This window comes from Drosophila teissieri, chromosome 2L (assembly GCF_016746235.2).
Source record: "Drosophila teissieri strain GT53w chromosome 2L, Prin_Dtei_1.1, whole genome shotgun sequence".
In the NCBI taxonomy this organism is placed as follows: Eukaryota; Metazoa; Arthropoda; class Insecta; order Diptera; family Drosophilidae; genus Drosophila; species Drosophila teissieri.
The window spans coordinates 10,729,207-10,743,910 of NC_053029.1; the positions used below are offsets into that span (position 1 = coordinate 10,729,207).

A 14,704-nucleotide genomic window follows, 5' to 3' on the forward strand; every position below is an offset into this window, starting at 1 on the left:
TATGTTGGCCAGACCATAACTAACACACGATTTGCTGCACTTTATTCCTTTTCCCTTCCCGCATTTGCGATTTCAACTTTGTCGCGTGCCTGAAGCGGATGGATGGAGCCCATCGGCAACATGAAAACCACCTAAACAAATCCCACTAATTAACAACAGAATCGCGGGCGTATTATCGCATTCAAATTAGCAGCGCACACACCAGGCAAATAATAATAGTCGAATGTGCTATTCCAACCAAATATGCATGGCGAAATATTTAGGAAATTTTTATGTGGAATTTGCAGAGGCCCAAAAACGGTAGGTAAACAAGCAAAACAACAGAACAATGAAGGGAGCAGCAACCACCGCGATTTTGTGGCCCATAAATAACTCGAATCATTTGGCCCAGAACGACCTCGTCAGCAGGACACTCGGAAAATGCAACTGCAACCATGGCAAACGTTTCATTAGTCAAAGGACATTTTCCGGTGGAGTGGAGATGGAGAGGGGAGTGGTGGTGAGGGTTGTCCCGATGAATAGAACCACTCCCAAAACAGAATTCGATGCTAATTTCGGGCTTATAAATTATACCTTTTGACAGTCATGTTTGCCAATATCAACCATCGCATTCCTCACTGATTGCCATCGCCGTTTTCCATATTGATTGCTATCGCAGTTCTCTAGATTTCCAGGTATCATCGTAAACCAAGGCCCACACACAACTCACTTGGCTAAGTGTTTGGTAATTAAATCAGAGTGGAAATTAAGAGTCTAACATTTTTATAAGGAAAATCCCACAAAATCACCACGGGTCGTCCAAGGAACTCCGCAGGAGTTACAACGCCCGAGGGGCAATTGCACACTTTACACTTCACACCTCGAAACGCCACAACTCACACTCCGCCCGAGAAAGCCCCAGAACCTGGTCCATAACCCAGACGCATCCTGTGGCGCATGGCAAGACATCATCCTCGTCTTGTTGTTGCTAGGTGTTTGGTGTCATTAGCGTCTGGCAGTCGGAGGCGTCTCTCTTGGCTGCCACCTGCCGGGCCCGTGCCTCGGCTGACGTTACAATTACCAGGTAATGCGAGGCACGATGACGACGACCACAGAATCAGCAAACAACACCCAAGGAGCCGAGGAGATGTCACCTCTATGGAGGTGAGCCAGAGCCAGAGGGAATCCTCTTCAGCTGCACGTCGCTGGAGTCATCAATTTTCCGCTTCCAACTCGAGTAACTTGTGGTCGTCGGGAGTGTTGAGCGCCTGCGGTTAAAGTTTTATGAAAATAAATATCAACCACAGAGAGATATTTCAAGTTAAGCACAATCCTAGATGCACTTCCATGCATAAGCTATATTTCAAGAAATTCGTGTCATTAAAAGGAGTATGTATGTATATTTAGAAAGAAATAATAACAAATCGAAATATGCCGTTTCGATCTTTGATATCATCCCTATCTTGAAAGACGCATTTTTGAGATACATTATTTATAGATACTTATTTTTAAACATCACAAACCCTGATAAGTTAGAACCCTTAAACGTTTCCTTTAATCAAATGGTTATAGCTGCCCGCTGAAGTATTTGGTTCCCATTGAAGATCGTAGCATATTTATTGGATTACTTCGTCAGAGAGTGGAAAACAAAGCATTTTCACACTGCCCCTGGGGCAGAAACCCTTGGCCAGAAGCTACCAGCTACCAGTGCCCTTTCCCTTCCAGAGACCAATATAAATCCAATTAGCACGCCTTTGTCTGATCTAGAACACACAGCACACAGGACACACAGTACACACAGGACACACAGTACAGAAAGAAGAGTAAAGGATCGGAAGAAAGGAAGCGAGGAAGCGAGGAAGCAAGGAAGCAAGCGGATCGAAAGGAAGACGAGCACAATGGATCTCTTAACACACTTCATCAGTTGCGGGGTCTCGGCGAGATCTCAGGGGTTCCTGCTCCTGCTCCTGGCGAGGGATGTGCCCTCGGCAAAGTTTATGACTTGCGCACCTTTTGTGCTCACCATTAAACGCCATTAGCGGGCATTTAAGGATCGCTTTTCGGCTCTAATTTTTCCTTTTTTTTGCTTTGGGAAAGGTCGCCGAGGTTAAGTCGTCGGGGTTAGCAGGGTGTTGCGGCGCACACCTAATCTAATAAGCCGCAAGCACGCAAACAAGTTCACGTGGGAACTGACCAAACTGGAGCGGGCCAAGAACCGCTAGTATCTCCAGGAGATACTGGCCAAGGCGTGGGCCGTCGGGATAATTCTGAGAGATGGGTGTGTGTGGGAAGTGGTCGGCGGTGGGTTATTTATGGATTGCCGCCAGCTACGAACACAGTTGGCAATTGGATATGGGAAGAGATCGCGAACAACCAACGCCCAGTGTCAGTGGCGCAGTGGAATCGCATCAATTTCCGCACTTTATGTGACAAAATCCCAGTCAGAGCGGGGGCTATAAAAGCCGGAATCAGATGCCACAGCCTCCACAGTGTCGCGTGGAGCTTGGCAGAATGTGGCGTCTCTGCGGATGCGTTCTGCTCCTTTGTGGTCTTGCTTGTGGCCAAACCGGCGATGAGGATCTCAGCCAGGCTGTGCCGGAGGAGGATGATCCCATTGGCAGCAACAAGGAGCTGTCGGACCTGGTCATCACCACGGCTCTGGGCAAGATTCGTGGCACTATACTGCCCTCGCAATCGGGTCGCAACTTCTATGCCTTTCGTGGCATACCATATGCCAAGCCACCAGTGGATCGGCTTCGTTTCCAGCCACCGGAGCCCGTGGAGCAGTGGTTCGATACACTGGATGCCACTTTCGATGGTCCCAAGTGCCCGCAGCTGGGACTGGTTAGTGGCGATGTGAGCGAGGACTGCCTCCGCGTCAATATATACACCAAGGAGCTGCCCAGCGAGTCGCAACCGAATGTGCGAAGACCCGTCATCGTATTCATCCATCCTGGTGGCTTCTACTCGCTGTCCGGCCAGAGCAAGAACTTTGCCGGGCCTCAGTACTTCATGAATCGCCGCCTGGTGCTGGTCACCTTCAACTATCGCCTGGGATCGCTGGGATTCCTGGCCACAGGCACAAGGGAAGCGCCGGGCAACATGGGACTCAAGGATCAGGTGCAGCTCCTACGCTGGGTCAAGCTGCACATCTCTCGCTTTGGGGGAGATCCCAGTTCTATTACCCTTTTGGGCTACGGAGCTGGAGCGATGGCAGTAACGCTGCACATGGTCTCGCCCATGTCAAGGGGTCTCTTTCACAAGGCAATCGTGATGAGTGGAGCTGTCACAGGGCAGTGGTCACTGCCGGAGCACCAAATGGATGTGGCCACCAAGCAGGCCACCTTGCTCCACTGCCACACGGAGAATGTCACCGAAATGGTGGACTGTCTAAAAGGGGTAGGGTTTTAAAGGAGTTAAGCTAACCATTTGTAAATATTTTCAAATTATAGAAACACTACCTGGAATTCGCCAACACCTTGCCGAAAATGTTTGAGTTTGACAGGAACAATCCGCTGATTTTGTGGAAGCCTGTTATAGAGCCGGACTTTGGACAGGAGCGCTTCCTGGTTGAGGAGCCCATTAGGAGTTACCAAAACGACGATTTCATGAAGGTGCCCATCATTACGGGCATGACCAAGGATGAGTTTGTGGGCCCAGCTTTGTGTGAGTGCCACCAACTTAAGGGCTTCCTATTAGGAAAATAACTTTTTAATATCCCTAGCCATCCTGCAAAGTCCCACTCTGCTGAGCGCCCTAAATGACAACTTCGAGTCCTTGGCCCCCGTGTTCTTCATGTACAACTCCAGCGATCCTCGGGCGAGTAACATAAGTCAGGAGCTGAGGAGCCACTACTTCCCGCAGCGACTCATCGATGCCAATAGTTCGCTGGAGGCTCTATCTAATCTCTACTCGGATGCCTTGACGGGTTTCGGAATCCATCGCTTTGTCCATCTGGCCGCCAGGTCCACGAAGGTCTACTACTATCGCTTCTCGTATCAGGGTGCCAGGAGTCACATCTACTACCCGGAAGATGCACCCTATGGTGTGGTGCACCACGATGATCTGATGTATCTGTTTGTGGAACCCTCGATAAGCCGCATGTTCACCGAAGATGATGATGAATTTCGCATGGTGGACACTATGGTGCGGATGTTCTCAGCCTTCTCGTACAAGGGGTAAATATTTGTTTCGGATTTTTCATTTTATATTTATATATACTTTTATAGCGATCCCAATAAACCCACCGATTTGGCGCTGAGGGATATCCGCTGGCGACCTTTCAGCTTCAAGAAGCGATACTACCTGGACATTGGACAGCACATCACTCTGCAGGAGAACTTGAATGCCGAGCACTACGAGATCTGGAAGCGACTCTTTCCCCTCAATTGGCGGCGTCAGACTAAGGACGTTTAAAGGATGCTTTTGAGCACAACTGTACTCTTCAAATACAGGCCACTAGGCATAGTTATTTAAATTGTTTCAATTTGTTTTTTGCTGTTGCACAGTTGCCAAGTGACACGTCAATTGGCATATTTTCAACTCTCCAATTTGATGGGCTTCCCCCTGAAATTTGTTGTGGCTCTTCGTGTCATCGCTGTGTGGGTGCATATATTAACGACAGTCGGCACCCGATAACAGCGCTACTACGTGTCGTGCATTATGGGTTGTCGTCGATCGCGTGCTATGCGGCGACACTGCGCGAAAAGGGTTAATCCTTTCATTTGCATGCTCTGTAAACTATGTCAACTAAAAATGATAATATCACTAGAAGAAATGGGTTACGATTTTGAGTCCTTTGTCCTTGCTACCATTTTAAAAGAAGTATAGCAGACGTTTGTTAGAATGCATTCAAATGTTTGGAAAACATACGTACGTTTCCTAACATATTATTCCTGAATAATTTGTTGATATTTAGCGCACTCTTTTCTCCCAGTGCAGACCACCGCCGCAGAAGCCACGGCACATCTGTGATGTTGTAGCCTCATCCACTTGGCTGTTAGTGGGTCGCTCACCAAGGCAGTTTCGTTTTTATTGCTCTTATCGGAGTTTGGTTACGCTCCAGAGCATGACAATGTCAAAAGCGGAGTCGTCCAATTCGAGTGGCTCGTGTCCGTGTCCGTTTCCGAGTCCGAGTCCTGCCCTCCGCTCATTAGCATAGTGGGCAACACATGACGCTGCCGATCCAACCGCCCATCCATCTAGCCAACCATCCATCCATCCAACCATCCAACCATCCATCTATCCATCCACTCATCCTTCCAATTGGCAATTGAGGAGTCCGTCATGAGTCACGCCATCCGAAAAAGGTCCTGCGGCGGTGCCACCAGTTGGAAAACTTTAATATATTAATTTATGCAAATTGCAAGGCAACCGACTGCGCTGCGGTATCGCCGACTGCAGATCAATGCATGTCGGGGTTGCTCATTTTGATCGTTTCCACTTTAGTTTTAATTGTTTCGCTTGTCAGCGGAGCCAGAAACAGATCAGCCATCGAGATGGGCAATAGGAGCATATGCTGTCCGTGTGCCATAATTTGTTAGATGCAAGCCAAAAGTGCAGAAAACCAAGAGCAGAAATAATAGATGAGGAGGAAAGTTGCAGATGGACTGTGGCATTCCAATTTCCAGCGAAATATTTTGGACAAGAGGCCAAGCGTCGCCGAAGATTTCGATTTCCGCGAACTGCCAAGGCGCAAATAAAGTTGTGAGAGCATTGGCATTGCTGCCAAACTCAAAAGCCCAAGCCCCGCAGGGTCCAAATCATATCAGATGGTTACCCAGGGGTCCCATGAGGTGTCTGCGTTTCCTGCTGCGACTCCACCATCCTCCTCCTCCTCCTCCTGCTCCTCCGCCTCCTGCTCTTCTCTCGCGGAATTGTGGGCCTGGTGTTGGCGGCCAGGTTTTTATTGACTGATGGAAATCGCTCAGCGAGCAGTTGCATTTCGCCCAGCGCTTTTGCCTGCTTGCCCACAAAATGTAATTAGATTGCCAGGCAAAGCGGTGGACTCCCATGGCACAACACCTTTCCTTGTGGTTTTTCCCCCAGTTCCCAATGCCCAATTCCCAGTGCCCCAAGAAAATGCCCAAGACGCGTGCTTGGAACTCCTGCTGTCAACATCAGTGCCCAGGAATCTCGCCGAGCTGCGGCCAAAGTTGGCCAAGTTGGCAATGAAGTTGTCTGGCAATTGACGCGCGATAAGCTCGAGAGACACAGTTGGCCTAAACCAAAAAAACAAAGGCGATCCGGTCGCGGTCGCAAGGCTTTTTTCTCCAGCGTTGTCCTCTCTTACATAGAAAAATTTGCACAAACATCACAAAACTCATAAATAACAACAACAACGACAGCAGCAGTTGAAGTTGCAACTGCAACAGCCACAACTGCAACTACAACAACAACTATTGCAGCCAGAAAGTGTCCACCTATGTGCAACTGACTCCTTTGGCTTTTGTTTTTTATCCAGCCACGGATAGTGTGCCTTGCACTCCACAATTTATGACTCACTTGGCTGCCACAGAAAACTATGCCAGGCATTTATTGGGTTAAGTTCAGCAGATGGAGATGGAGATGGAGGCATTGACATATTTTCTGGAGATCCATGGGAAGTGGAGAGGGCAGTGTTGAATTGGGAAATAACTTATTTCCAAAAGCTATAGGAAATACCCAAAATCTGCATTGGCATGTGCCCCAAAAGACTCACTACTTGGAATCACCCACATAGGTAATTGCCACCAGTAACCTCTGATAAGAAGACTCGCGGCATGTGGCATGTGCTGGCATTATCCGAGTTTATGGTGCATGGCAGTCAGCACCACCACACAACCACTGACTTTCCCTCGAACTATTAGCATAGGCATAGGGAAATGGAAATGGAAAAGTGGAAATGGAAATGGAAATATGACGAGTGAAAAACATTTAACAGACAATTGCGTGCGGCGTGTGGGCGATCCGTCAGTCGATCTGATGAAACTGTGCTGATAAGCTGGCGAGAAAGCCATTAGCAACTGGAGGTGGGTTGGATTGGAGTATCCTGCCGGAGTTTGCTTTCATTTTTTTTAATAACTGCCATGGTCCTGCGGCGCTGCTTATTGGAAACCATTTGAAGTGGCAGCTTGGAAAGTCGCGTGCCGATCGCAAGCTGCGTCTGCCACTTCATGATAGCCCATGCTGAGGGCTAGTACCGATGATCTGTCAGTCAGTCAGTCAGTTGGTCCTTGGTCCTTGGTCTCCCCCATCAGCATCGCATCTTGCGGATGTCAAATATCTGCGAGTATACATATATACACGTATATCTGTTGTCATCGCGGCATCGGGTTTCAATAATAGTTTTGTGCAGCTTTCGACTTGCGATGATGGATCGTGTTGCACGGTGTCTCGCTTATTGACTAACTGACAGAGGGGTGGATTGGATTGGATTGCCTAATGGAAGTGGAAGAGATCAGAGATCTGAAGTTTTATGAGCCTTGGAAGCCCTCGCATTCCTCGGCCCTCCAGTTATTTGTTTTATTCTTCTCCACTGAAAACACACTCCGATAAACTTTAATGAGCATGTCAGAAATTCTACTGGTGGGTAGAACCAACAAATCGATGACAAATTGTAAAAGTTGCAGCCTCTGATTGATGTGCAGGTATCCCAGCCTGACTGTCAACGATTTAGTGGATCGTTTAACTAATTGCTCAATAACATACCTGCCACAAGCTGTCCGTCCAGTGGAGTCCATTAGAACAAGTGCATCGCGATGCGCCGGGGGCACATGGAGCATTTCCATTTCCCAGACTCCAAGCTCCAAAACGCCGGACTATTAATCACACGAAATTGTGGCATAGAATACAATTTCATTAATTGTGGCCAAAACACACACTCGCCGAAGGAAAACCACACCCGCATGCCACTCGCGAGAGTTTCCCACGAGTTCGCTACCAGAGTGTACCGGTTACTTCAACTTCAGTTCCAACTCCCAGTTCGGATACAGTTGCTCGGCTTGACCCCTGACTGGCGCTCTGCTCGGCTCATCAATGTATATTTAGTCCACACTACCAGGTGGCTACCGATGTACTGGAGCATTAGCCAGTGCGATCACGTAGCTCTTTGTTTTATATGCCACTAGTATGAGGTGGTGCCACAAGGTGCTGAAGAGTTGACTGCAGAGTTCAGTTCACGTGAAGACAGCTGCTGCAGAAGCGGCCAGAGGAGAAGTAGGATGCAGCCGCATTCCGTGCCCTCATATTGTAGTTCAGTGTCAACGTCAACCACGTAATCAACTTACAGGCACCCATTGCCAGGACAAACAGTCGGCGCTCTACACTGAGAGCAAAACTTATCGTTTTCTTCACATGTATACTATCTCAAATCCAATTTTCAGTTTATTTTTTGGCTAAACCTTTGCTATCTTTCATACAAGTTTTAAACAACAAAAAGACGGTACTAAGTATTTTTAAGTTATTGCCACTAATGGAATATTTTATTCCCAGTGCACCCTGTAGCAACATCCCTTTCATGGATAGCAAAAAAAATTGCAACAATCCGCAGCGGCAACCCCCGAGTTCCAAGGACCAAGTCTATCCGAGCTATCTTCCCTGTTGGTGGAAAGGGGCGTTTGTGCTGGGCACGCTAATGTTTGGTTTCATTAGTCCTGAGCGACAAATCAAACAGTTTGTGGCACTTTGTTTGCTGTATTTTTTCCGGCCTCCATCCGTTGTTTACACTCATTAGTTGGTCCTTCTGGCACTCGAGTCCTTCTGGCGCTTAGCGCCTGGAATCCTGAATCCTGCAAAGCGTCGCACCCCTGTGACAACTAGCATACGTTGGAGGGCGCACTGATTTCGGTCGGTGGTTGAGGGTGCCACTCGGCTGTTGTTGTTTCGTTTTCATTATTTAAAGCACATTAATAATCACATCTGACAACGACGGCAGGCGAAATAGGAATAGGAATAGGAATAGGATTAGGGGCAGGATCGAGAGTGGGACAGGAGTCGCGTATCGGAAAACTGCAAACAAATATTGGCAAAGGACGAGAGTCGGGGGAAAGGGCACTTAACGCGCTTGTAATGAGTATTGGCAACATTTTTGCTTGGTTTCGCCCACTTGTGGGTGGTTGCGCTTTTTATGGCCCTCGAATTGGGTGCAAAAGATGGCAATCTCAATCGAAAGTGGGTGTTGCAGTCGATTGATTTGTGGGTAGTTACATATAGATGATAAAGGGGGCGTTTATTGACTTTGATTAGCATAAATCGAGTCCGGTGGTCCTTCGACATGTCTATTAACCACAAAAGGTCCAAAACATGCATAATTATGATTGCTACGCTCCTTTTAGCCGTCGTCGTCTTGGTTCTGGTCGCCGGCCCTTCAAACAAAAGCGACAACGACATATCGCAGCGAACAACAAAAGACACTCAACCGGCGACCACACACAACACACAGCACACACAACACACACACAAGGCAGCTTGGAAATGGGAACTTGGAGTAGCCTGAGATAGACAGCGGGACAATGGGGCACAGTTTGTGTAGCCGGCTCATATGTGACCCCTTCGCTTTGGTTATCGAATAATCAAATTGTGAATCACGGACCCCACAGCCGAAGGAAACTAAAACGTGGAAAAGGGGGAAAGACAATTAATTTTAAGGTCGTTTGATGTGAACACTTTCACCCAAAACAAACAGATACGAGTGTCCTTTTTTTCCAGTCGCTTTGATGTCGGTTGTTTGGGCCAGTTGGCAAGTGCGGGAAGGACCCAATCATTAATCACAGCAATTTGGATTTGTATAAATATGTAATTAACCGCAGAGCAGGGGAAAGTACACTTCAAATGGAGAAATGGAGAATGGTAGGCGCCAGCGAGGTGCAGGGGGTAAATTAATGGAGTTGTTGAGAAAGTGAAAACGGATCGTCCTTTTTGTGCATCTGATCAAAGCTCTGTCCGAGCAGATCCTTCCACGAATATCAATCAATTGGGCTGCCTTTCTTCGATTGCAGCCCATTCCATTAAACAAAACCGAACTCACTACTTGAAAGGGACAGCCAAAATGAAATACTTTCGTGCGTGCTGTCCAACAAGCAAGTGGCCCTGGGTCTTCCCAGAAATTACGCATAACAAAGCGCTGCTCTGGCCAAAAAATCTCCCTATATCCCTATAACCCGATTCCCATCCCGATGCCATCGAATCTTCCCCACTTCTCCGCCACCACTCTCTCAATTTGTATTGTCATTAGCGATTATGGGTCGGAGGGGGCGTAATCCGATATGTTGACAGAACGCACAAGCGGGGATCGAGTATTTTCAGACAGGAGGAACAGGATCAGGATCACGACCTGGACCATACCAGACAGGACCGCTGACAAGCCTATAAAGCATTCGATCCTTGGCGCTACTTCAAACTGTTTACTCCTTTTGTAAACTCAATAAAAACGTAATCAAACCCAAAGTTGCTTGAGGGGATGATGATGATGATCATGCGTCACAAAAAGAGCAAGGCATTGGGATGGGGATCTGGCCAGGTTTTCCATCGAAAAACCATGGCGCAGGCGTAGCGAAAGTGAAATCGAGACGCGGCCACAATCGAATCGGCAGCTGGAACACCTTCGCATCATCATCCCATCATCATGCTCATATGCCCTCACCTTCGAGAGCTGTTTCTGTTTTGTTAGAAGACCACAAAGGACCAAAGTCAAAAGGGGGCACGCGCGCAGTTCTCTCGATTTTGTTTCCTAGACAGGAGACATTGTGACTGATCGGGGTCGTATCCTCCATCCTCAATCCTCGAACCTCAATCCTCGATCCTCAATCCTCGAACCACGATCCTCAGACGATCGGTTTGTTGTCGTCTAGACAAGCCGCAGACACAAGTTTAATAGACTTATTGTAATTGAGCCACAAAAGCCACTGCACACACAACTCTTTTCGCATTTGCCAGCTGCCATGTGGCAAAGGTGTTTGCTACCCTTTAATCTCCATCAATGCGATGTGTTAATGTTGAGAGAAATTTAATTAAAATTTGCAAATGTTTTGCCCATTTTCATTGTCATTCCCGTCATGTCGTGTCACCAAATGCCAGGTCATGGCGAGGAGGTCCTCGTCAAGTTGACTTGCCCACCTTTTTGTGGTATATATACTCGTATCTGTCCCAAAGGGGAATAAGGCACAATGCGTATACTTAGTCGACTGTTTGCCTTTGCCCCTCAGATTTCAGTGGGACGGACAAGTTAACAAGTTAATTTTCCATATTTTCTTTGGCCCAACTTTGTCATGTCCTTGTGTGTGTTGCGTCCTTTGCGGTTGCTATAGGGTTAAACTTGGCATCCCAATGAAAGTGCGTGCTAATGAGTATAAAGCATAGAGAAAGACTTACATTTTTAGATATTTTAAAGACCTATGCCTTGTGCATTTTCAGCGGAAATAATTATTGACTCCCCATCACGAGGAGTCTGTCATTTCACAGGCAGCCACCCCAAAAAAAGGGGGCGGGGCGGGGCTGGGCTGGGCGATAATCCTTTTGTATCCCATCGCATTGTTTGGCATTTTCACGCAAGAGCAAATCGTAAATGTCAATAGCAGCGCATCTGTGTGATGGGAAAACCCCTCGGATTTTCACGCAGCAGCAGAGCAGTTTTGTTTTTACACATGCCAACCTGACAAACACAATCATACAAAGCTCAAAGAGGTCAGAGTTTGAAGGTTTCGCCCCCTTTCCCCACCCTCCCAAAAACAAAGTGCAAAGCCGAAAACATTTAAAGACAAATTAATGTGTATTTAAGCTGCGCCAATCCGCTGTAGGCCAAAGACTAATTGCCCCCAAAGGAAAAGCTGAAAATCTCACGCCTTTCCCGATTAATTAATCAAAGTAAATGGCTGCAATGCTTCAGCCAAGAACGTCGAAAGGTCGAAGGTCATTAGCGTAATCTAAACGGCCTATTGATAAGCTTTTTCCACACCTAATTGCTACATTAATTTCCCGGGATGAGCCGGGACGAGGCCACACCAGTGACGATGGCTACGACGAAGCTGAGTTTCCAGGCAGCGCCTCCGCTCCGGGCGGCCGTGGGAAACAGTTCGTCCCAGACGACGTATCGATCGGAATAGCCGGGCGCACCCACCTGGGTCTCCACCCCGTTGTAGAGCATCTTCAAGTGCGTCAAGTTGCAGGGTGGCCACATATCCGTGCTGTTTAGGGGTGTGCTGCAACGAAAGAGGAAGAGGAGTTCAATCGGTTGCAAAGCCATATGTTCCAAGACGATTTTAAGTTTCCTTTGCTTTGGCACACTTACCCTGTTTTGGCAAAGTGGCTAAACCAGCTGGTCATGCGCTCCATCATAAACACATCCGTATCGTTTTCGGCCATCACGGTGCCATACCAATACCCCGGCATCACATACTGCAGATCATCCGCGTGAGCCACGCCCACCGGCTTGTTATCCTCATTCAAAGGAGCCGTGAGACTTCGATCGCCCACGTAGTCCGTTCGCATGTAGTAGACTGGGGTGAAGGGTCTGGCCAGTTGGACCAGGCGATGGACTCCATGGCCAATGTATGCATCGGAGAAGATGCGTCCAAAGTCCTCAATGTTTTCCGCATTGATTTCAGTGGCATTGCCACCCAGATAGAAGTTCTTCAGTTGTTCTCCAATGTCTGTATCCTGGCGATAGAGAAACAACTCCGGTGCGTAGTCCACAAAGTTTGAGGCCATGTCGTGTAGCAAGTGCTGGTTTCCCAGGTGCACTGCGAATAAAAAAGTCAGTAGATATACTAACTATTTAAATATACTAACTATTTAAACCCACGGAACCTACCATAAGCGTTGTAGTCGAACTCGTTGGCCGTGTAACTGATTAGCAATGGCACCTTGTTGAAATTTCCCTCCGCGATAAGTTCCGTGGGATGGCTGGGTAGAAAGTGTCCATCGATCTCGTAGTTCCAGCGCATTGTAATAAGCTGATAGGTTTCCCATGCCTTGGAGACCTCCACCATGCGTGCCCAACTCTCGTTTCGCAGGCACGCCACCACATCCGTGGGATCATACATGGGACAGCCCAGCTCACGAGCCAGTCTACGTGTCCAGTGAAGGTTATCTATATCAAAGTGATTGGTGGCCGAGCCGCTCATGAGGATTGCGCGATGGAAGAGCCCTGCGGAAAGGGGCGAGGCCAAGTGCAGACTGACTGCCATGGAACCAGCACTCATTCCGAATATGGTCACCATTTCTGGATCGCCACCGAAGAGCGATATGTGATCCCTGACCCATTCCAGAGCCATCACCTGATCGAGGTAGCCAAAGTTGCCCTTCGTCTCGCTGCTATTCGTGCTTAGGAATCCCAGAGCTCCCAGGCGATAGTTGAAGGCCACGAAAACCACATCCTGATCGAGGAGATATTGAGGTCCTGCTTCATAGCTGCTGTGCCCACTGCCCAGGACATTGGCTCCGCCGTGAATATACACCATCACTGGTAATTTCTCCTCGAAGTTCTTCGTGTAAACATTGATCTTCAGGCAATCCTCTGACATATACGACACTTCTCCTGGTTGAGGACAAACCAGGGAATCGGTTGTGGCCTGGAGCACCTCGTCACCCCAACTAGTTTCCGGCAGAGGATTGGCGAACCTAAGCTGGCCCACTGGCGACTGCGCATAGCGTATGCCTCGGAATGCGTAGAAGGTCCTGTTCCTGAAGCTCTGCATCGTAGCTCCTTGGACTTTGCCCAAGGAGAGCTCCACAACAGGAGCATCTCCGAGGAAAGTTACAGCAGTGGTGAAACTTATTGAAATTAAAAAAAGAGCACACGTCAACAGAAAATAACAAGGCATTTTGAAAATTCTAAAAAATAAAAACTCATGTAATGCTCAGTAGTTCGAATAATCTGCTTTGCTCTTACCAAGTGAAAATTCAGTGTGGGAATTGTTAGAGATCTTGCGCGGTTCTCAGAGTTTTGCAATATGTATTTTTATTAGTTTTTCCCCTTTTCGGTGGTGCGCACCCGCATGTTACGAGTATTTCAGCGAATCCGTGACTGCAGGTTTCGCACGGTTTCTATTTCTTCGGGATAGCACACTATCTAGAAAGCCACTTGGAGATAACTTAATCGATCGAGTTGGCAGCGATTAGCCTCAGTGTGTTGACCAAAATGAATCAAAGTCATGAAGTTAGATGGGGCCAACTGTTTTGTGCTCTCTCACTCTGGTAATTCAAACTCAATACCTTGCACTTAAACAACCAAAACCCAATTCAATTGAGACTTATTGCTTCATTGAGAGATTGCGAGTTGTGTGTTTGGGATTTGGTATTTGGGATTTGGGTTCAGCATTGGCAGACGCTAGACACATCACCCTGATTTGCACCACCGATGGCTTCGAAGTTGGTTTCGGATCCTACGCCCGCAGATTTTTTAGAGTTTCGAGTTTAGTTTTTCTCATGCCAGCGACTGAGATTTAAATTGATTTCCTTATTAATGCACATCCCTCTTGTAATATTCAATTAAAACTACCCACGACCCACGACTATGGCAGTTCCCTTGATTGACACAAGCCGAGTGGTAATTACTCGAACTTTGGAACGAGCAGTCGCAGTTCTCCTTTTCAGCCAGATTGAAAACTGAATATGATGGCGGCGAAGGAAATCCCACAAAGACCTTTTTTTTTTTTTGGAAATAAATTCCCTTAATTGCGACGGCTTTTAATTGTGCCAGGAAGTTGATGCTGATCTTCAAATTCAATCAACAATGCATATTATTAAT

At 47.6% G+C, this 14,704-nt stretch overlaps 2 protein-coding genes across 2 annotated transcripts; one reads left to right on the forward strand and one right to left on the reverse strand.

Annotated features, from left to right (window-relative positions):
- The first annotated feature begins 2,490 nt into the window (after nucleotides 1-2,490).
- On the forward strand, nucleotides 2,491-4,395 carry LOC122625907 (juvenile hormone esterase). Its single transcript, XM_043805966.1, has 4 exons — nucleotides 2,491-3,378; nucleotides 3,432-3,645; nucleotides 3,704-4,157; nucleotides 4,209-4,395. The coding sequence occupies exons 1-4, from the start codon at nucleotides 2,491-2,493 to the stop codon at nucleotides 4,393-4,395; spliced, it is 1,743 nt and encodes a 580-aa protein (XP_043661901.1).
- Nucleotides 4,396-11,706: 7,311 nt separating this feature from the next.
- On the reverse strand, nucleotides 11,707-13,978 carry LOC122614767 (juvenile hormone esterase). The gene is made up of 4 exons (XM_043789418.1): nucleotides 13,847-13,978; nucleotides 12,767-13,788; nucleotides 12,245-12,695; nucleotides 11,707-12,155 (listed from the first exon to the last, which is right to left on the reverse strand). The coding sequence occupies exons 2-4, from the start codon at nucleotides 13,776-13,778 to the stop codon at nucleotides 11,924-11,926; spliced, it is 1,695 nt and encodes a 564-aa protein (XP_043645353.1). The 5' UTR covers nucleotides 13,779-13,788; nucleotides 13,847-13,978; the 3' UTR covers nucleotides 11,707-11,923.
- Between the last annotated feature and the right edge of the window lie 726 nt (nucleotides 13,979-14,704).

Coding starts and splice junctions, on each gene's coding strand:
- LOC122625907 (XM_043805966.1), top strand. CDS start 2,491: ATGTGGCGTCTCTGCGGATGCGTTCTGCTCCTTTGTGGTCTTGCTTGT. Junction 3,646..3,703: donor GTTTGTGGGCCCAGCTTTGT/GTGAGTGCCACC, acceptor TAATATCCCTAG/CCATCCTGCAAAGTCCCACT. Junction 4,158..4,208: donor TCAGCCTTCTCGTACAAGGG/GTAAATATTTGT, acceptor ATACTTTTATAG/CGATCCCAATAAACCCACCG.
- LOC122614767 (XM_043789418.1), bottom strand. CDS start 13,778: ATGCCTTGTTATTTTCTGTTGACGTGTGCTCTTTTTTTAATTTCAATA. Junction 12,696..12,766: donor GTTCGACTACAACGCTTATG/GTAGGTTCCGTG, acceptor TTTTATTCGCAG/TGCACCTGGGAAACCAGCAC. Junction 12,156..12,244: donor AGCCACTTTGCCAAAACAGG/GTAAGTGTGCCA, acceptor CTTTCGTTGCAG/CACACCCCTAAACAGCACGG.